The sequence below is a fragment of the Gambusia affinis genome, linkage group LG08 (genome assembly GCF_019740435.1).
Source record: "Gambusia affinis linkage group LG08, SWU_Gaff_1.0, whole genome shotgun sequence".
NCBI classification, from domain to species: domain Eukaryota; kingdom Metazoa; phylum Chordata; class Actinopteri; order Cyprinodontiformes; family Poeciliidae; genus Gambusia; species Gambusia affinis.
Genome location: NC_057875.1, coordinates 3,078,984 through 3,101,912, shown reverse-complemented (window position 1 = coordinate 3,101,912; position 22,929 = coordinate 3,078,984). Strand labels below are relative to the sequence as shown.

Here is a 22,929-nt window from a genome sequence, read left to right as displayed (position 1 = left end):
AAGACACTGGTTAATAAGATGTCAGAACTTTTAAAGAAAGAGCAGAAATCCAAAAGGGAGAGGAACTAAAAAAGAGTTTAACAGTTGACAAAAACAGGTAAAAGACTAAAACAGAGGAAAAATGGCTAGAGAGTAAAATCAAAGCGTCAGAGAAAAAGAAAGGCATGCAGTGGAGTTGAGCCAGGGCTGAACAAAGAGCTACAGTAACAGTCTGCTGGATTTACAGCACACACACACTCCCTGAGCTCTGCTTATGAAGTAAGTGTGTGTGTGCGTGTGCGTGTGTGTGTGTGTGTGTGTGCCGGCTGCTGTGAGGATCCCCATAGGTGGCCACCCTTTCAGCAGTCCGACTGCCAACTCATAAACCCCCAACATCCAGCTCCTCCTGCAGAGAGGAGGGGGGAGCTCAGAGGAGGAGGAAATAAAAAAGGAGGAAAATGAGGGAAGGGTAATTATCAGATTTATTCTCAGGAAAAAAAGTTACAGTAAAACCAATTTAAATGCATTGTGATTGTGATATGCATTGTGGTTATGTTTGGAAACTTAAATAATGCAGTTCGTTCCATTAAATAATGTAAATATATTTAAGCTATTACAGACATTTTCACTACATAAAGCAGCTGAAAGACTAAGTCTGGTTATTAATTGGGAATACTTTTACTGTCTAAATGCTGCCGTGACGTGTCCCTGTGTCACTTTTGTGAATGAGTGCCTGATTAATTGATGTGCTTTCTCCTTGCATTTGATTGGCTGGAAAGAGTTTTAATGGAACAAGCCCCTCCCATCAGGCGAGTGAGGGACTTTAGATGAGCACCTGCTTGTGCGCGTCACTCCGAGCCTCGTTCCCACTCCTGTTTTAATAGATGCCATATTTTGTTCTGAAACCACCTGTTTGGTCTGGAAATTGTAAGCTAAGCTGGGTTTTTCGGGTTTTGGTTGTAGGGTGGCCCGAATCCGACGGCCAACTGCTGGCTGGTTTGTGACTTCTCCCACTCTTTTGTTTATTTCGTCACAACTCCTGATACCTGTGTGTACAGACTTGGGTTTAATAAAACTTCTCCGCTAATCATGTAAGTTGGTCTGGACTCGTCGTGTGTCCCGTATGGTTGCAAACCACCACAAACTTATCCGTCTAAATCCACTTATCCCTAGAAAGTATCACAATACAAGCGTTTCATATCAGTCGATACCGATAATTATTGATTAGTATTTTGTTTTAAATATCTGAAATACTGCCAAGCTACAGTTTTTAGCTTGGCAGTATTTCATTTATTTTTAAGCAGTTATGAGGCATAGTGGCGAAACCTTAAACGGCAGCTGGGCAAGTTACTCAACTGGTTGTTGCTGGATGAGAGAGTTGCTGGGTAACCAAAGAATGAGAGAGTTGCTGGGTAACCAAAGAGTGAGAGAGTTGCTGGGTAACCAAAGAGTGAGAGAGTTGCTGGGTAACCAAAGAGTGAGAGAGTTGCTGGGTAACCAAAGAGTGAGAGAGTTGCTGGGTAACCAAAGAGTGAGAGAGTTGCTGGGTAACCAAAGAGTGAGAGAGTTGCTGGGTAACTAAAGAGTGAGAGAGTTGCTGGGTAACCAAAGAGTGAGAGAGTTGCTGGGTAACCAAAGAGTGAGAGAGTTGCTGGGTAACCAAAGAGTGAGAGAGTTGCTGGGTAACCAAAAAGTGAGAGAGTTGCTGGGTAACTCAAGAGTGAGAGAGTTTGCTTAGCTAGCTGTGAGAGGTTGAGCAGCTAAAGTCTTTCCTCTGCCAACATCCCCCAAAATGCAGTGTGGTTCTGGTTTAGGGTTCACTCTATATATTGATTATTGAATATTCTATCAGAGGTATTTTATTTATGCATATTGATCACATGTCTACTGTGACATATATTATTACTGATTGAAAGTGTTTATTAATGACGATCACTTTAAAATTCAGGACAAAAAAAGCCCAGCTGCAGCAGTTTTATTGGCAAAAGAGCAACAAGGAAGATATTAGCTAAGCCTGGGGTTACGATGTGAACTTTGACCTTCCCAGACAAACATTACTATTTCTTTGCGTTATTGTGACTGAGTCTTTGAGCAGCCATAGCATCATCTGCAGCCCTGATGTAAATATTTACATCAGTTTGTGATATCGGCCCATCGGCAGGGTTATTTAAAAACTGCCAGTAGGGTGCGCCGGTGAGTAAGTCATGCATTCCACTTCCACATTTCTACATGCACCTTCTCTCTGCCTTTTAAATTTCCCCGCTGGGATGAATGAAGTGAAATGAGTTTGAACTGAGTTGTCACGTCGCCATGGAAACGTGGAACGTCCACCGTGTCAGTTGTTATGGTAATCGTCGTATGGCCCGGCAGTGAAGCCTTTTTGGTATGTGTACCTGAATGCAGATTGAAGATCGGAGTGTATGTTTGCGTGTGTGTGTGTGTGTGTGTGTGTGTGTGCATGAAGGAGGGAGGTTGGGGGGGCACCATGCCCCGAGGCGCTCGCTGCTTAGCGGTGGGCTAACGGGCCGCAGAGCAACCCTCGTCCTCACCCTGATCGATGCGGTGTGTAACAAACGTATGTAAGTGTGTGTCTCGTTAGCAGGAAGCAACATAGAGCCCAGGGACACACACCCTCCACACCTTCTCACCCCCCACACACACTTTACTCCCTGCCCAGGGACACACAGAGGTCCCAGGACCAAACACACACACACAGTGACTCCTCTCTGGTTTTCGGTGTCGCTCTCTGACACACAGCATGCATCCACAATGAGTACACACACAGCAGAGCGCTGCAGCAGCACGGCGCATGCAACGCTAACACACCCAGGGAAGATGGCGCCTCCAGGTGTTTCCACTGAGGAGGAGATAAAAACGGGCGAAGAAATAGATAAAAAAGGGTCACATTTTATATTTACACACATTAAGACTACCTATAACTGTTTAGAGAGGTGGGTAGTAACTAGTTACATTAAGTTTCTTTTAGGAGCACTTTTACTACATTGTATTTTTCACTTGAGTAATGTAGTATGAAGTATCTCTACTCTTACTTGAGTAGATTCTGGATACTGTAACTTCTATGAATGGAAAACAAGCTCATGTTAGTGTAAAATTTACCAAAAAAACCGCTGGACTACAGCCTGTATTAAACCTACGACACAACAGTTCATACCTGCTGATGTTTTGGGTTAACGTTTAGCTTACTGTAAATGGCACTGGTTAGAAATGTCACAATAAATTTTGCTGGACAATAAATTGTCCCAGTAGTTATTGCAATAATCGATAATATTGATTTGAGACCATTTTCAAGTAATATAATGGTAATGGTATAGTAATAATGCAAGGACACATTCTCAAAGATCAATAAACTTTCAATTCTAATGAACATTTAACACTGGAACTGGTAGACATTTTAGATATACAAAACAAACAAACAAATCAACAAATAAAATCAATTATGAAGACTAAGAAAACTAGTTGAGACCAAATCACCAGACTGAAACTTTTGTCATCCAGTTTTTGGTAGAAAGAGAGAAAAAAGAGAAACAACAAATTATGCAAATGTAAATTATTAAGCTAATTTTCATTTATTATGCAATTAAGTCATTTATTATGCATACTGTGATAGCACTAGCATAAGTAAAATAGTTCATCTACAGTCAATAAGGCACGAAGTCTGCCTCCCTGCCTCCTCGTAAATCCAGCGCTGGTGTAGAGTTTACATGTCAGCTATAAAATGTGGAGTTTTCCCAGCTGTCAGTGAACTCACCAGATGGAGCATCAAACTGGTTGTGGTGGTGTGTGCGTCCGAATAGGAGCTCTGATTTTGAAAAGTGTGAAACTGGCCTGCCTTTCTGTCAAGGACACCTTTAATTACAACAGCAGGGGTCCCACTGTCTGTGTTTTATAGTTTGACAGTTGCTGCTGATTAATAAAATAAAACCGTCAGGATTTTCAAACACAGCCACAAAAAAGCAAAATTATTTCTTTAATGTGTCCTTATATATATATATATATATATATATATATACACACATTGGCAGATTATTAGAAAGAGTCAAAAGTGTAAGAAAAATTGAAAAACTCATAAAAACAAGTTTGTGTATCATCGCTTCGAAAGGACTCCAAATATCACGTCCACAACGAGGTTGTAACAAATTAAAATACTAAAATTTCAAACTTGACACCAATACTAAGAAAAATACTCGATACTAGTTTAGATACCAAGTCAACATGTTTTGAACGGACAGAGTTATTTGTCAGTAACAGCAAAAGTCACAATTACAACTTGATAATATTTTAGTCTCCGTATAATGAGGGCAAAACCCATCAGAAGGGGAAAATTTAACCCTCATTTATAACTGCATCATTTAAAATGTCACTTTCCTGTTTAGCAAAAATTGTAAACAAGATAACACTGAGATTAAATGTTAAGTAATATTTAAAATTTTAAAGTATTATTCCGTTTATAGGACAAATTTGCCCCATAGATTTCAGTCTTATCTTTTATTCTGTTAACTAAGTATGCTTAAGTTACTGTTTAAATTGCTGCTGGTGAACCTGAATTTTACTGTAGTATATTTCTACTTGAATATTCTTTATGAAAGTATGCACCATTAAGTCAGTTGTGCAAATATTTTATTTTATTATAGCTGCTTATTTTGAAATTTATACAAATAAATTTAAGAACTGTGGGATAAGTAAAGCCTCATATTAGACTAAAATAAATTGTTTCAAAACAAAGATGGATTTGAATCATTTAAAACAGTTTTTACAGTGTAAACAAGGACCTGGTCATTCCAGAGGTATTTAGTAAAAGCTCTGTAGAAATTGTTTCTTTTGCTGAATATTTTCTTTAGTGATTTACTACGGCGGCAGAGCAGGCGGCACCGGTTTGTTTTGGAGCTTCACCATTTAAGCCGACCAAGCTGTTAGCTGGTTCTCATTTTCCTGTGTTAACTTGGACCGCAGTAGAACAAAACGTAGCAGGATGAAGAACTTTGCAGCTGGTTAGTCGGTTTGAAATCCTTCCAGACTGATAAATGATGTTTCTTTGCTTTTAGTCTACTTCATGATGGTGGATAGGTTCTAAAACAGTTTCTTTGGTTCTAGAGGGTTGGCAGCAAACTGACTGTGAAACTAAACTCCTCCAAAAAAAACCAGGCTCCACTTGGGTTGCTAGGTAACGGGCATAGGGTCGGCTGGGGTTGCTAGGAAACGGTGCAATGCCTGTTGATTGCGGCTTAATAATCAGAAGGTTTTTGAAAATGGCTCATTTTCCAGACACCAAACAAAATTAAGTTCTAAAAACCAACTCAGTGTTTCTTTTAAGTCCTTGGGTTGTTTTTTGGGAGCATTCACACCATCTCTGTTTAGTCCGCTTTAATCGAACTCTGGTCCAGTTGCATAGAAAGTCCGGTTTGTTTGGGGAGCTGTGAATGAGTAATCAAACACTGACTCGGACTAAAAAAGCGAACACTGGTCAGTTTAAAAACCTTGGTGTTGGTTCGGTAAAAGTGAACTCTGGATTACAATGCATACATGAACACCAAGCAGACCAGAGGCGGAGGTAGATTACAGCCCACAGCATTCTGGGTAAATAAAACCAAAACAAACATGCAAGTCTAGTGCTAGAGGGAGAAATGGCTTGTGGTCTTTAGCCAAAGACAAAATAGAAATCCTACAACCACTAAAACAGGGTGTCAAACTCCAGTCCTCAAGGCCCGATGTCCTGCAACTTTTAGATGCGCCTCTGCTGCAGTGCACCACCTGAACAGAATAATGAGGTCATTAAAGCTCTGGAGAACTGATCTACACAAGGAGGAGGTAATTAAGCCATTTCATTCCAGTGTTTTGTACCTGTGGCACATCGACTGCAGGACAGCGACTGGAGGACTGAAGTTTGATGCTCTACAATCTCATGCTACTCCATTTTTCTTAATGTTTTCTGAAAAAGGAAGTTGTGCTCATGTCTTCTTCAGATGTTTTTGTGTTGTTTCCTTCAGTGGTTCTTGGTGCAGCGCCCCCACAGGCGAGGGTGGGAACAGTTTTTTTTATTAGTTTGGATCGTTTGACACAGTGCAGTGTGAAAGCGAACCACAGAGGCTGAAAATGTAACAAATGTTCCAATTTTGGTCCCAAATCGAACTAACTCTATTACAGGTCCCTTTTAATTCAAGATTTACCAAAGGGAACAATTAAATTTTACATAGGGTCAGGTTGGTTTTGATGGGTTTTTGTCTTAATAAATGAAATAAAAAATTTAAACTAACTTTTCTATTTATTCAGGTCATCTTTTCCAGTTCAAATTTGGTTGAATTTGGGAAATAAGATGCTCATCTAATTATTTACAAGGTGCAAAAGGGTATGTTTAAAATCTTTAGCAGTAGAAATGAGCCCAGATTTAAGTTCATTCTCCCTGGAAAAGTGACCTACATGTAGCCTCATAAAATGTTGTCCGTGCAACAGGAGGAGGAAAGTTGAGTAGGCCTTCTTTTTCTTTGTAATCTCAAACTCAGGTTTATTTTCTTCCTGCAGAGCAGAAATGATGGGACTTCTGGGACCTCACACACACACAGAAGGAGCGTCATTAAAAACAATTTTCACACATTAAATTACAACATTAAGTGGCTAATGGCTACAACAGCACCAAGCTATTAAACTTTATGATCGCCATTACGGAGGACGATTATAGTTTGATCGCTCAGACAGCAGGAAAGGTGTATAAAAGGTAATTTAGATAGATGCACTGAAATGCATCGTGTCATACGTTTCCATTCAGCAATATTCACATCATATTTCTGCGTCTGACACTGATTGCACACTGTTGATGCTAAATGTCACTTCTACTGCTTCATTAGTCCTCCCAGTATGCAACAATGAGAAAACGAGACAATCTGCTCCACACAGAAAATATCCAGACAGGAATAAGAAAGTTGAAAGGAGTCAAAGATATAATGCAGAAAGGAGGAAACAAATGACAGACGACAGAGATGGAGGAGTAAAAAGCCTGACTGTGTGTGTGTGTGCATGTGTGTGTGTGTGTGTGTGAATAATTCAGGTCCATGGAGAGGACAGCATGCTGCGGTAATGAGGAGGACACGCATCAATACCAAATATTGCTTGTGGGAAGTTATAGATCCAAAAGCCATTTGTCCACACTTTAATCAAGAGCAGGAGTGGACAGTGAGACAGACAGCGAGACAGACAGCGAGACAGACAGCGAGACCAACGTCTTATAAAAGCCGGACATTAAAAACTGTAGAAGCAGTGCTGACAGAACGATTCTGGATGTTTCAGATTTTTCCACCCGTCAACATGGTGACTTCGCTGATTAGAGGGATCTTTCTTCTTACATTGTGGGATAGCGCCGCCATATTTTTTTCTGTATCAACTGGCTCAGTTTAAGGATGACCAGCGGCGCCCTCTGCTGGATGGTGGCTGAAATACAACACCAAAAAAGGTCTAAGCGGTCGTTATGAGTTAATCAATTGGAGCTCATTTTCATCTAATAATCAGAGGTGGACAGTGTACCTAAAAATTGACCTCAAGTAAAAACAGTGATACTTCAACATATTTTTACTCAAGTAAAAGTAAAAAGTACAGCATAGTAAAAAGGTTCCTAAAAGTACTTTTTTCAGAAACGTTCAAGTAAATGTAACTGAGAAAATGTAACTAGTTACTACCCAAGTCTGAGTTGTTTGTATCTCTATCTGCGACCTTGAATAAAACAGGAAGTGCCTGAGACTGAGAGTTCTGCTTCGTCCAGCTTGGTTCTGAACATCAGAACCTCCTGGAAAGGCTCACAAAGTCAAAAATAACAAACTGAACACCACCGCCCCCCCCTTTGAACCATCAGACCTCCCTTCTGTTGCAACATTTCACATCTTTTCATGCTCTTCTGGGTATACACACACACACACACACACACAGATTCCCAACCCCTTTCTTTTGGTGTCACAGTGTCAGATATTCCAGGTTAGGGAGAACACTGGGGAAATTACACTTCTGCCAAGGCCCCAAGTGCTGTGTGTGCAGGAGAAAAAGGGGAAACGTCTCTGGGGTATACCTGTTACCTCGAGGGGAGGGGGGTTTGACGGACAATGAAGAGGATGAGAGTGTGTTTGGGGTGGGGGGAGGATGATGATGGAGTGCAGGAGAGAAGCTGCGGGGATTAAAGATGAAGAGGACAGAGGAACAGAAGCCAACTCTGCCCGACCGGTCCCTTCGCTTCTCATTATGTGGGAGAGGATTTCCCATCACCGAGTCCGAGACGCATCTCCAATCTTAACCTGCATCTACTGCTGTAGCGGCAACCAGCCGACCGACCCACTAACGCAGACGGAATAAAATATATCTGTTTGTTTCTGTGCACAAGAATCCAGCTGGAGTCTCAGAGCCGTCGCTGAAACTGCTGATCTCTTTGTTTGGCGATGATATTAACTGCAGATGGATGTTAGCCGCGCAGTTCTTCAGTTAACTCAAGAGAAACTGGAACTTGAACAAACAGTCTGATTCCTTCATCTCATCCCCATCTGCAGCTTCGTATTTGTCTTGTTTTTTTTGTCGCAGCAGAAATCCTAAACAAGCTCCTACTTCCATGTTTGGCAACACAGATGACCTCACACTCGTCTTCTTTCTTCTCTAGGTTGCAACTATTTCTGCGTAAACTTGATAACCCGAAGGGTTTTTGGGAAAATGAGGTTCAGCTTCTTACCAAAAACGGAGATTGGCAGAAACTATTGCTGATTCTTGCATAAAACCTTTAATTAGAGCTAACCTAAAAAATATATGATTAGTGGACATAACACTGAAAGAACATTTGATTAATTTAAAAACAAATTTATTTATTTTAACTCTTGATGCCCGAAGTATACTACTAAACAGAAGTCTTCTTTCTAATTTTTCTAATTTTAAGTATTTAAGCAATATTTCAATTATGATTTACATTATTCTATGTCTGAAATGAGAAATCATTGATATAACTGCAATAACATTAATAATAAGTGTAATTTTCTTTTCTGTCTTAATAAGTTAATCACCGCCGTTTCATACAGTTGGACTGTGTTTGGGCGGCTTTTTGACACTGCTGCCTGTGAATAGTTGATTTCTCCTCTAAAATCTCTTATATTTGGCTATTTTAGCCAAATATATGTAAATTTATAATCTTGACACAACTCCAGAAGCTAACATCTACAGTCCTCCTTTAATTAAAACTTCATTGTTGTCTTAATTTGACATTTTAAATGAATAATTCTCAAGTTTCACCAAAATGGAAGGACTCAAATGTCAATTCAACGACTTAAACTGACAACCCAACCGCGATTTATGTCTTTTTCTTCTGACGGTAAAGCACATAGTTTGAAAAAGTAAAGAGCAACAGTTTACCAAAGCAGGAAAGGACTGAAGAAATCCTGCAATCAGCAGCTCAATTGTCTCAGTGACACAGGGACGCAGTCAAAGCATGTCGCCGTCGCTCTTTAGCGCCAATCCATGTGACTGATGCAGGTGCCTTTGTTCCACCTTTCCTGCGGCACTAAAAGCTCGGATTGAAAGTGGAGTGGTGGGAGGCGTTTCCAGAGCCTTTTTCCACAAAGCTGAATTGCTTCTGGCTCGGCGGTAAGTCTGACACAAAGTGGCACCGGGAATCAGACCTGCGGCCCCACCCGGCGCAGCCGCGGTGGGCCGGCACAAAGCGAACCCACACACCGACACGCCGAATGCCAATCATGCTATAAATACACACAATTACCGCCAATCACAGTCTTTTCCCGTCACACACTCACAAACACACAATTCCGACCTGCGGACACAGCGGCGCTCCGACCTCAGCCTCTCCTTCACCTCAACGCACCTGTAATTATACTTTGACAAGAGACGGACTGGAACCCGCCGCTGCAGCGCAAAGCGGGACTGTTTCTTTTTCTACATGATGTGTCGTGTTTTTTTTTTTTTTGATCAGGATGATGAGTTGAAGCTCTGTTTTAACCTGTAAAGCAGCCCAATATGGCTACCCTGAACCCAAACCGGCTCCTTCCTCGTGACTGAGCGATGTTTCCAGTTTCCACCACAAACATCCAGTCAGATTGAAATCAGGACTGTTTCTCAGACACAACATTAAACTGCACAGCATTTTTCAGCTTCTTTCCAGTGGATGAGACCATGTCTACCTGTACAGGTAATGACTGACATCTGTCCTGCTCCTTTACACAGCAAAAAGTAGAGAGTTAAAATTTCAGGGTTAGACGTGTCAGAGTTAATTTTAACTCATTAAGTGTTTTTTTAACATTTAGCGATTTAAATGATGCCCAGTGTTGGAGTTATTTCGCAGAGTTGATTGCGTTGGTGTTGAATCAACTCTGCTGGGAGGAAAATAAGCTCCTCCCCTCCGCTTCACAGTTTTCGTTTGATTTCAATCTGAACTCGGCTCCATTTTGTTCATCTCCTATTCTACACGGTAAGTGTCCAACTTACTAAATCTTTTGTCCAGCACTATTACATTGACAGAGTGAGTGATTTGACTTTTTCAACTAATTACAACATAATTGAAAGGCAGCTGAATATGTCCATTTTGCAACAATTTTACACAACGTGTTAGCTAGTAGCCCACCTGGTAGCTAGTAGCACTTACACCTGATATTATTATCATGGTAATTCTTACAAAACATATTTTGTCCGACCATATGCTCGCGAAAAATATACTTCTATTTTGTTTTGCCGTTTAAAATGATAATTTTGACCTTGTGAATGTAAGAGGTAACGACTATTAGCTTCCGTGGAACATCAACGAGCCGAAGTCACGCGCCACAAATAGCCAGGAACTTTACAGCAGGTGAACGTTTGACCTATACTTTATTTTGCTTTGTCTAGGTTTATCCCATGCTTAAATAAAATGCTGATCCATGTAAAGTATGGTGACTTGCAAAAGTACGTGAAGTTGGAGGAGGTCGAAGGGCTGTTTGACTCTAATCAGTTTCATGAGAAAGGTTTGTTATTTATTAAACATCTCTGTGTGGCATGGGCATTATTCTTTTCAATATATGTCTATTTAACACATATTGTACACATTTGTGGTAAGTAAAAAGAGTAATCCATTGTATTTTCATTAATATGTTTCATACTAATCACATGATCAGTATCAAGTAACTGTTAGTTTAAAAAATCCATCTAATTACAGAATTAGGCTCTAAATCTTGCCTTGTTTTTTCAGTCATTGAACGATTTTGCCTGCCACCTGATGGCAAAGTGACATACAAAGATGCAACAGATACTGAAGTTGACGAAGAAATATTCAGTGACCTCCTTAGACAAGGCAATGTGGTACTGACAGTTTTCTGCTCTGATGGTGAGATATCAAAGCAAATTAAGTCAACTGTTATACAGATTTTACCAAAGAATGTCACTGATGTCTATTGTCTCTCTTCAGAGTACTCAGAATGGTCATCTGCTTCTGACTCTGACTCGAGCTTCAACTCAAATGCATCAACATCAACAATACTAATGGATGAGATACCACGCAAGAAGCAAAAAACTGAGAATGCTAATAACTCAGTGTCTGCTAAGAATGTAACAATATTTTTTGACTGTCTCTAAATTCTGTTTTGTATGCCCAGACATGTTTTGTCATATTTTGGTAATCTGCATATTGCATATTTCCTGTTGTTTTTTTTCTTCATCTTATAGCTGGCTGAAGGTGTCCTACAAAGCAAGTCTGGTGGTGAAGAAATTCTGCAGGAGTATGAAACTACAGAAACCTTAACTGATGCCACAAGAAGACAAATGGTGAACATACTGGTGGCTGACATGATTGATAAACATGGGTATGTTTGTTTTTACAATGTTTAATTTATGTATAATAATTGAAAAAAATGTTTAATCACCAATTTAAAATCTGCTGTTAGGCACCTCCCCACTAAAGCAATCAGAGAGAAGTATGCCTTTGGAATAGTGACGCTCTTACCATCCTCAAGGATCCATACACCAAAAAGGCTATGTAATGTTTTTTTGTTGTTGTTTTTTTCTACAATCAAACATGCTCTTTATTTTGTGACTCCAAACTGTGATTTTGCAGTTAATTTTTGTTCTTTTGTTTTTTTAGGAGCACTTTTATGATGCAGCAAGCAGCACTGGATACATTTCATGGCGTCTTAAAACGGTCCTAAGGAAGATTCAAAGAGGATCTCTTGTGCCACTAAGTAGCACCAATTACACTTCATCTGGAGCCCCAAATATACAGAGAACTGTGATTGCTGAAAAACAACTTGATGGGAATGCCTGTCAGGAGGCCATATCTCTGCTTAACCACACCAAAGACAGGTCTGTGATCTTTCAGAAGATGAGAGAGACTTTTGAGCACCATCACAAGCTTATTAAAGAACCCAGTGGAAAAAAATGATATTCTGACAACGTTCCAGAGGTTCCTGGACACAAAAGGATTGGTAAGTGTTCAAGTGAGTTGTTAAAGTCTTTAAATGTGGATTTTTACCTTGTTATAATGGTTTGATTTCTACATGTTATTAAAGATTGATCAAGACTTCAGTCTTCTGTTCAGTGAAGAAACCTCATCCAGACTGCTGCAGAAGTGGGATGTGATCTTCAAACCAAATGTCATCAAGGAGGCTAAGCGTTTAACTTCTACACCTGAGTTGAGAAGTTTGGTGCAGTCAGTGGAAAGTCTTCAAAGCGATGACCTCTCTAACACATCTAGTAAGTACCTAGATATATCTGAAAATAGTTGACTGTTCAGAGTACTCATAAAGTTCTGATATCATATCTGAAAACATTTATAAATTTGTCTTCAGGCTATGACCAAGAAATGGCGTCGCTGTTACTTCTCTTACATCTCCTTCAACCGCAACCAGGCGGACAGAAGTCTCCAAAAATCAGTGCAAGTGATGCAGTTGAGAGACTTGTTGTCTTTCATAAGGTAATTGAAATTTAAAATATGCAAAATTATTTGTCTATTTCCTTTTATAGACATGCATAAATACAGATGTTTGAATGATAGCTTTGAAGATGTCTGGGCATACTTAAATTTTTTTTATGTAACATGTATCATAAAGCTGTATGTTTTGTTTCTTATGTTTGGTGTATATCTTTTTAATTTTAGTCATGCTGCAGTTTAGAGGAGCATCTCCAGGGTCAACGGGGTCTGCAGCCATTCCTCCTTGATGTTGGGCATCAGAACATTTCACTTAAAGATGAAGATGTGGTCAACAAAGAAATGCTTCAAATGATTTCATCAGGAGATGTTTTTCAACCAACTGGGTTAGAGTTGAGGATGCTGAATGCAGATAAGGACTTGCTGTGAGCACCACAATTCAATATGACATGCCAGTCTTTTGTAAGATAAGTTATTTACTTTAAGTTTACAATACCTTTCTTTGTTATCTAAACAGCTATTCACAGAAACATTTGATGATCATCATCATGCTTTCAGGATTGTTCAAAGTGAAGAAAGGCATTTAGTAAAAATCCCTGAACTTAAATTTCATAAGACTTTTGATATTCAAAACTCTTATGGCGTTTCTAATGAATGTTTGTTCATTGTACCACAATTTAAAATGTTGGAAACACAGCTGCAAAAATAAAGTGTTCAAAATTGATTTACTTGTGTCAATTTTTTTTTCTTAATAATTATTATAATTAATCATAAAGTAACTTTTTTTGGAATAATAACACTTGAAAGTGTTAAATCAACACTAACAAAGTGGTACATTTTTGTTCTTGGATCAGTGTTATCCATTATATCCCACAGTGTTAAATGAACCCTGTTTTGTGAGTTAAATAAGTAACTCTGATAAAGTGTTAAAATTTTAACTATTTTGAAAGTGTTAATTTAACTCAGAAAGAGAGTGGACTATATAAACACTGAAAAAGTGTTAAAATCAAATCTGTGGGAGTTAAATTAACACTGGACTTTTTGCTGTGTACCTGATATCCACCTCCGATTACGGAAAAAGTGTCTTTAGCAACTCAACCTTAGATGTTTCATCATGGAAACCCAAAGCAGTATCATCTCCTTGGACAGTATAGACCAGGGGTACCCAAAGTGGGTCCTGGAGGGCCGGCATCCTGCATGTTTTAGTTCTCTCGCTGCTGGTGGTAGTAACAACCTTCTCAGCATGTCAATGTTCTTCTTAGGCCTCTAACCAGCCGTCATTTGACCCAGGTGTGTTAAACCAGGAAGAGAACTAAAACACGCAGGATGCCGGCCCTCCAGGACCGACTTTGGACACCCCTGGTCCGGTTCCACTGGACAAATAATTGTGCATTATAAAACAAACTTCATTGATTATAGTTACAGGTAGCTCTCCCTCGATATGCAGCGGGCTGCTCCGGTGACTCACAGCAGCTGCTCTCTGACTTTCCAGGATGAACTGACAGGTATAGACTCCGTCAGATCCTCAGGATGCAGGTTCAACTACGTTTCCAAATGTTGTCAGAATATTTTTATAAGAGCGTAAAGCTGTCAGGTTAGAGATTTCAACATGCAGGGTGACGCTGATCAGTTGGATGGAAGAAAAAGAGCCCAAAATGTAACATGCTGCATATTATCCCAGAAGCCTTTGCTGGAGTTTGCATTACGCTTTTGGTAAAATATTTACTTCAAGATATCTGACAAACTCATCAAGTTCCTCATCTTTCATCTTCTTGGAAAAATCAACTTGATATGTAACAAGTCACTGCAGAGCAAAGAACCGACTAATCTTTTAGTTTGTGCAACTGCAAGATACATTTACTTACACAAACCATTTTGTTAAAGATTCTAGACACAGAATGTTTTCCTAAAAAAAAATAATGGCTGGAACTGTGAATAAAGGAGGAATTGACATGAACAGATTATTTTCAAAGCTTACAGAGTTCTTAACTACGTTCTTTGACATCAGCAAGATCATCATCTGCAGAAAAAGACATTTTCTCAACAAGCCAACGTTGACGTCTTGGTTAGAAGGTGACATTCCTGCCAAAGTTAAGATTTCTGAAGGTCTACTCTAGACAGCAAATTCAAAATTTAAATATTTTATTGATCCCAAAGGGGAATTAAAATCATATCAGTTCAGATTCTTCAAACGGTTATTGTAGATAGTGATGGTTATTGGCAGGAAAGATCTCTTGTAGCGGCCTGTATTACTGTACTACAGTTTTCTGTTAGATTTATTGTTAACAAAGGTTTGCTTGCCAGAGATGAGACTTGCATGTGTGACTGAGGTGCTGAGTTGCTGTTTCACAGCTTTGCTACATGACGGCTTAATTAGACCGGACGCTTGTGTAAATATCTGCCAAGAAAAATGACGTTATATGTAGGACATTCAGAAAAGTTTAAAACACAGTGCAGGGCAGTTGCATCTAGGACACGCCCGGCTCCTCCACCATAAAGAAAAAACATCTGGACGGTATCCAAAGGCGCCACGCATCGGCACACACTCAACACACACGCATAAACACGGTGCACACACTCTAATGAAGCCCCGGTAGTGACGGAGAGCAGCAGGGAGCGGCGCGGATCGCCGAAGACGAGCGCCCGTCAAAGAACGCAGGAAGCCTTGTGTGTGCGCGTGCAGGCGTGTGCGTCTCCGGCGGGATAATTATGGCGCTCCTCGGCAGCTGAGCGTGCCAGATGTACTGGGAGAAGGAGAAGGAGGCGGAGGAGGACCGGCACAGAGCAGAGAAGGAGCCCAGCACCAGGAGCAATGCAGCGGGGAGCATGCAGATGCATTAGTGGGAATGTTGTATATCTGGATGTGTACATATGGATGGAAATGAGGGAATGTGTCAGTATGCAGATTTCCAGATGAATGTTTATGTTTGTTGGTACAAATCCTGTGCATGTGTGCATATTTGGCATGAAGGATAGTGTTTCCTGCCATCCACCATTAGCAGGTTGGCTCAGACGCAAATGATCCGTCTCCCATCCAGGAGGACGAGGAGGGACAACGTTGAAAACAAAATCTGATAAATAAAAAGACAGAATGAAGCACCTTCCGTTCTCCTTAAACCATGCAGTAGATTTAATAACATAAAGCTGCAGATCATAAAAACCGCCAGAGAACAGAGGCGGCACATCCAGGTGACGGAGCACCGCAGGTGAGGCGTTTAATGCTGTGTGGGACAATGTGCATCAGTCGCAGACACCCTGCTACTTTATCCACATTTTCTCTGCTTTCAGAGCTTTATTATTGCATTATGTACATGCCTTGAATACTGTTATGGTTAAAAAATGTAAAAGACGCCTCAGAGAAGCTGTGAGATCATCTGTTTGCAGATATAAGAAGATTTAACGCTGGTTCTGATCAGACTATGAATGAGTTCACCATGCAGAAAGAGTAAATCAGAGTTTTTATTCAAGCTGCATTATGAACAAAGCTGATTTTCTTCTAAAAAATCTAACAGTTAAACTGAATTCAGCTTATTCCTTTAAAGTTAATCATAAACACAGAATAAATATAATTTCTACCGACAAACACACTCTAACCTGACCCTAAATGTAATTAAAGACAAATGGTCTTGCTTGTTTGTTGTGATTTTGATGAATATTTTATGGCAGCATTTCCTGCGTGAACTACCATTTTGTAAAATTGGTCCAAATAAGCTGTAAGAGATGTGGATCAGAAATCAACTAAATGAAGACTAAGATTATAGAGCGCACCTCACTATGAGCCGCACTCACAAAGTTTGTTGAAAAACTGGAGACGTAGATATTTAAGCTGCACTGGTCTATAAGCCTCTGGTATCTCCGCCGCGCTCGGTTTTTCACAATAAAGCTGCTATTAAGGACGCAGCCCTCCATCTCCAACAGCAAACCATGGATTTGTTCACGCCGTGTTTACGTGAAACGCCTCCATTTCCCTCCTGCACTGCCAGACCGACAGCCTTCAACTAAAAAGCTGCATCATATGAACTTCTACTTGTTTTTTCCTTGATGAGGGGGTATGAGTTTGAAAACATTTCTCCGTCGTGACTGCTGCTAACATGCATTGTTCTAAATGAAAATTAGCACTTTCTTTGATTTCTAATTTTGACTTCCAATGATTCACTTCCTGCTAAAGAGCCCCCTGGTGGTTGAAGAAAGATCCAGAGAAAAGTCGCACCGGGCTTTAAGCTGAATGGTTCAAAGCATGGGAACAAAGTGGCAGGTTATAGTCCGAAAAATACGGTAAATAAGCTGCATGATGCTATAATTAAAATGATAATTGGTGAAAAATTTTATTATCCATAGTTTACATTTAACTAATTACAGATTTTAGGAATACCTGAGGAAGTTAAGGTTGGAAGTGTTAATGTGCTCAGACTACTTAGGAAGAAAAGAAGTAAGCTTAAAACACGTTAACTAAACAATGAACTAGATTTTTTTCTGACGGTGATTTTGAAAAACATAACATGGATTTTAATGGAGCTGGAGAGAAAGTTTCTTGGTTCGACTTCTATATGAGAGATATTTATGTTTCTCCAAACTTAGATTGCACTAACTGTTGTCTGCTGCAGGGAAGATACTGACTGCCCAGAGATACTTGACACAACCTCAGATGAACGAGATCCGTCTCTCTTAAACACCTCGGCCCCCGTTTGATACGAGCAGAAAAACGGGATAAAATGACGAAGCATTCCAGGTGGAATGAAATCCATTTGCTTTGGGTTTTGTCAATTTTCCAATGCATATAATTGTCATTATTATCTGTATTTACATGGTGAACAGCCACAGGCTGCATAAAGCCTGGAGAAATGTGCGCGGCTACATGCAGGAGTTTATTTATTCTTTTGAATTGTAATTTCACAACTCAGTCATCTGAATCTGAAAAACACTGAAAAAACCCCAAAAAATCTTACCAAGTATTTTAATCTAGTTTGTACTGTAAATATATTAGAATACAAAAATGGAAGAAGACAAATCTAACTTAAAAGTCGCATAGAGATAGAGGAACAATAATTTCTTAATATCTTAATACACTTGATTCCTTAGTAGTCTGTCCATTTAACTTATAACATTAGATAAATGTCTTATAAATAAAATAATCAGCCAATGGAACGAGTAATTTTTCATAAATTTTAAGGAATTATTGACTCTAAAAGAAGCTTCTATATCTTGCTGAAAAGTTACTTGTAAGTCAGTTTTGTCTTATTCCAAGTGTACTAAGAAATTAGACCAAAATTAAAATATGTAAGATTTTGTGTTTTTACAGTGAATGTAATCTTGCTGCATTTTAAAATGAAAACCATTAAAGAAAAAACTTCTGGAATTGGTTCAAAACTGTAAAAAAAAAGGGAAAAAAAACAATAGAAATAATTATAGAGTAAATCTATTCACAGTGAAGAATAAGCAAACAGAGGGTCAGAAACGGGGCAGTAAAGGCGAGGGTCTCTCCTTCGCTTTGTCACCTTGTTCACCCAGAGGGGGTTAGAGCAAAGCACTCTGGGAAATCAGAGCAACCAGAACGCATTGATTTATTCAGGATGAGGTGTGTGTGTGTGTGTGTGTGTGTGTGATTGTCAGCAGGCCTTTGTGCTGCAATAAAGAGACATCTGTTTAGAGGCAGAAGATAAAAGCCGCAGTCTGCAGCGTTGTTTTAACATTCCTCTCTTCTTCGTGATCGCACTTTCCTCCTCCTGTTTTCTGTTGTGTAATTAAGATGAAATAAAAAATTAAAATATTGGTTATAATTCTGGCTCCGTCACAGCAGGACAGAGGGTGCCGCCTCCTGCTGTGACGGAGGCTGTTTTAAATCAACAGCCATGAATCCGGATCCCACCTGGAAACATCAGCAGGACCGCAGCCGGGTTCATGTGATGATTCAGAACTCAGTTTCATGTTTTCACTACAAAGTTCAAGGAGAAAATACAAATATTTAATATAATTTAGATGCGTTATGAGTCTGTCCTGGAGAGAGCAGGAGGTATAAGGGAAGGAAGGAGAGGAGGGAAGGAAAAAAGGAAAAGAGGGAAGACAGGAACAGAGGGAAGGATAGGTAGGGAAAGAAGAAAAGAAGACAAGGAATGAAGGAAGTAGGAAAGGAATCACAGAAGGATGGGAGGAAGGGAGAAGAGAAGGGAGGAAGGAATAAAGGCAGGAAACAAAGGAGGGAGGAGAGGAAGGAAGGAATAAAGGAAGAAAGAAAGGAAGGTGGGAAAGAAGTATGTATGAAAGAGAATTCAAGAACGGATGAAAGGAAGAGAAGAATGAAGGAAGGAAAGATGGATGGAAAAGAGAACATAAGGAAGGATGGAGAGAAGGAAGGAATTAAGTAAAGAAGTGAGGAAGGATGAAGGAAGGAAGAAGGGATGAATGGATGGATAGATTTAATTCTGGGCGTTTCCAGACATTTAAGTAAATAAATAAACCACCTCTGAGTCCAGAGTGACGGATTCTCTGCTCTGCAGCTCGACTGCTTCGGTCTGACTCAGTGAGTCACTGTAAGAGCCACACAAACACCGACCGCTGCAGCTTTCAGGAAGCCGATTTATTCTGCAGATATTTCTGAATGAACTCCAACACGCCTCTCTAATTCCTGCCTCACGTGGATTTCATCTTCTCTGCTTTGATGGGATTTTTATCCCTTTTTTTGTCCCCTCACACACACAAACAGCAGGGAGTTTCCTGAAACATAACGTCATCAAAGAGGGGGAAAACATCAGAAACAGAGAACAATCAATGAGACAAAACCTAAACACCTGATGGAGAGAAACCTTTTAAGGCTTTAATCTAAAGAAAAGTCAAAAATACTGACTACAATTATTTAAAGGTGATCTGTTGAGCTTTCTTGAACAGGTTAGGACGGGTCTGTGGCCTATATAAAACTTATTCATTACACTTTCTGCAAAAAATCTTTTTTATATAATGTAATATTGGTCTGTTCAGTTTTGCCTATTTTGTTCTCTTTTCAGAATGTTTTAGGGCCTCTGTCACTTTAAATTAAAATGAGCTGCTGCTGGCCACGCCCCCAACTCAATGTTTTCACTCTCACCTGAAAATGACTGCAAACAGATCCACAACTGTGCAACCATATGAAAAGCATTAGTAGCGCCTCCTGCACAACCAACAAGAATTTAGTAAGTGGTTTCAGGATGGTAAGTCAACAACCATAATAACTTTATTTATGTTATTATCGATGTGCTTATTTTAATTTTTTCTCCCTCTCTTATCCCAGGGATTTTTAAGCTCTTAACACTTTAGTTTGTACCATAATACCTACTAGTGATTCTCTCAAGTACATAAAAAATGCTAAAAACAAAGCACTAGTCTCTTCAAACAGCCATTTTACAACTGAAAAACCAGCTGGCCAAACATGCTGGAATTCAACCTGGGTTGCTAGGTAACAGCGCACAGCCGGTAGAATGTGACTAAAGAGTTGGGTGGTTATTTGAAACACCAAAAAACATTAACTTATTCCCAAGAAAACAGCTGAGTGTGTTTTTAAGTGCTTAGGCTGTTATAGAAGCAGTTTAGATCCAAGCGGAAAAAACAACAACATGGAAAATAGGAATTTGGGACACAAATATGATTTTAGTAGTTATTTTCCTGGCTAACACATCCATCTATGCTTGGACTGGTCTGTAGTTTTGTTTGAAGGTTTTCAGATCAAAACCGCCAAGTCCTGTCACCGTCAGAAATTTTGATGGACAATAAATTGATTTATTGATTGATTGCTTATTGTGTTAGGCCTATGTCCGGCATCACTAATTACTCTACTAATCAACTACTGAACCATCACATTGATAAAGTAATAAATAAATAAGTCCCACAGCAGCTTCCTCCATGTGTGTGAGCTCCTCTGGTTTCTGTTTTTCAGTCTGGCACCACCTCTCCGTCTCTCTGCTGGTCCAAACAAGGTGACCCTGACTCACCGGATGCGCGGCTGTGCGCGCGCCACGCCGCTGCGCGCTGCAGATCCGCTGTGTGCGAACGTGCGCATGTCCAGTCCCAGTAATTAACACCAGCCGCTAATGAAGTCCAGCTGCTCGGCGAGAGGACGGAGCGTGAGCCAAAAGCCGCCAGAGATCGCTCTCGTCCTCCCCCATCTCCCTCCATCCTTCTCTCTATTCGTCTCTCCATCCATCCATCCATCCATCTGATCACGCCGCGTCGCTCTCTCTTTCCTCATTCTTAACTATTGATCAGGTTTCACCTGCACTCTCCCTCGTCTGCATCTGTTTGTTTGCCTCTCCTGTTGTTTTTCACTCAGTTGGTTTGCAATCACAACAAACTCCTCCAGTTTATGCACTGATTTCAGAATAGTTTGACTCTGACCGTTCTAGAGAGACTGTGCGGAGGTGAATGTTCTCCATCTTTCAGTGTCGAGCGTTTTGATTCCGATTTTTAGAGTCACAATTTTTAATTCAAAAACAAATTATTCTGTTCTGTTTAAATTCTGTGACTGACTGAAAGCTCAGCCTGTCACTATAAGCAATTAATCTCATGATCAATTAAAATGAACTTAATAAATTCCATTCTGATTATTTATATCTTTGAAGGGAAACTCGGTTTACAGACATCATAATCAATTTTATTCATGGTTTCAGTTGTATGGAGTTTTCTATCGGTTATTTAATGTCTTCCAGTTCCAGTGCTGTTCTGGAACTGTTGTTCAGTTGGCAGATTATTTCACTTATAACAAGACAATTTTCCTGTATTAAGAGTGGAAGGTTCTGCTAGTGGAACAAGTACTTTTAAACTAAACTTTAAGGAATTGTTGACATAAAACAAGCTTGTATAACTTGCTGAAAAGTTACTTGTTTCATTTTATTTTAAGAGTAATTGCACTAGAAACCAGATCAAAAATAATTGGCATGTTTTTGCAGTGTATATTTAGATTAATTTTTTAAAATTGTTTTTCTGCATAAGTGACTTTAAATTGACAGTTATTTTAAATTAAAAGTCACTTCTCCCCAACAGGAAAACAAACAACCAGAGGATCATCATATTTTAAGGACTCAGCTGCATTCAGCAATTGGCATTAAAGGATTTGAACCTGTTTGTAGAAACACATCCTGCATGATGAAGATGTAGAAATCAAACACCTTCACTTGTGATCCATTTTCTGCCTGAGGCTGTGTTCACACTGAAGCCTGAAGTGACCCAAATCAGACCTTTATAAACTTAATGTATCTCATCTTATTATGACAGTCTGAACAACACAGATCAGATTTTTTGATTGGATATGTGATCCTAAATTAGATACGTATTCGATATTTTCCAATCTGACCTGAATCTGAACGGCCAGGTCGCATTTACTGATACTCAACATACGACACTGTTCTGTGTCCTGAGTCGAACGAGCGGGAAGAAAAACAACAACCATGGTGGACCATAACAAGGATTAAGTTGTTAATGTGCTGGCTCCGGTTGGACAACTTTAAAATTGTAAGATCCCTGCAAAACAAAGAACATTTCTTCTTCTTCTTCTTTATTGTGGTTGGTAAAACACTTAGCACGCTCTCTATGTGTGACATTATTGCGCCCTCTACTGCGCAATAAGTAGAGGGCGTTTGCAGTTCACACTGGAGATCACATACAGGTCGCATATATTTGGACATGTGAACAATTTCACAGAAAGAAGAAATCGGATTTGGGTCACTTCAAGCTGCATTATGAACGTAGCCAGGGAAAACGTTTTCTGCTCAAAGTCACAACTTTGTTCCATTGCTGCAGCGGTCTGTAGCGAACCCACACACCACAGCCACTCGGCACCAGCTGTGACAGATGTGGCTGTCACGGGAGAAAATGAATTCAGAATAGTTAGTGAATTAAGCAGGGAGTTAATTGTTGCTTGGCCCCTGTTTATGAAGCGCAGAAAGGCAAAGCGCCTTGTTTTTCTTCTGACAATTAGCCAGCAGAGATGGAGAGGAACTGTGTGTGTGTGTGTGTGTGTGTGTGAGAACAGTGTCCTGTTTTCTTTAGCAGCTGGTGCAGCCACACCTGGACGAGCTGAAGAGAGTGGGACACACAGAGAGAGTGTG

General features: G+C 39.9%; 1 protein-coding gene and 1 long non-coding RNA gene across 6 annotated transcripts in view; one reads left to right on the top strand and one right to left on the bottom strand.

Annotated features, from left to right (window-relative positions):
• znf423 (zinc finger protein 423) overlaps positions 1-22,929 on the bottom strand; it is a 182,414-nt gene that overhangs the window by 55,735 nt on the left and 103,750 nt on the right. For 2 of the 5 annotated variants that reach the window (XM_044125798.1, XM_044125797.1), the window contains one exon: positions 22,305-22,897. The exons of the other annotated variants lie outside the window; for them this stretch is intronic. In XM_044125798.1, coding sequence (XP_043981733.1) covers positions 22,434-22,897 — 464 coding nt within the window. In that variant the 3' untranslated portion in view covers positions 22,305-22,433. Of the gene's footprint in view, positions 1-22,304; positions 22,898-22,929 lie in introns of those variants that run through there. 5 annotated transcript variants of the gene reach the window in all.
• LOC122836107 lies at positions 12,022-13,226 on the top strand. The gene is made up of 4 exons (XR_006371407.1): positions 12,022-12,416; positions 12,501-12,684; positions 12,780-12,904; positions 13,088-13,226. It is a non-coding gene; the product is annotated as an uncharacterized LOC122836107 (long non-coding RNA).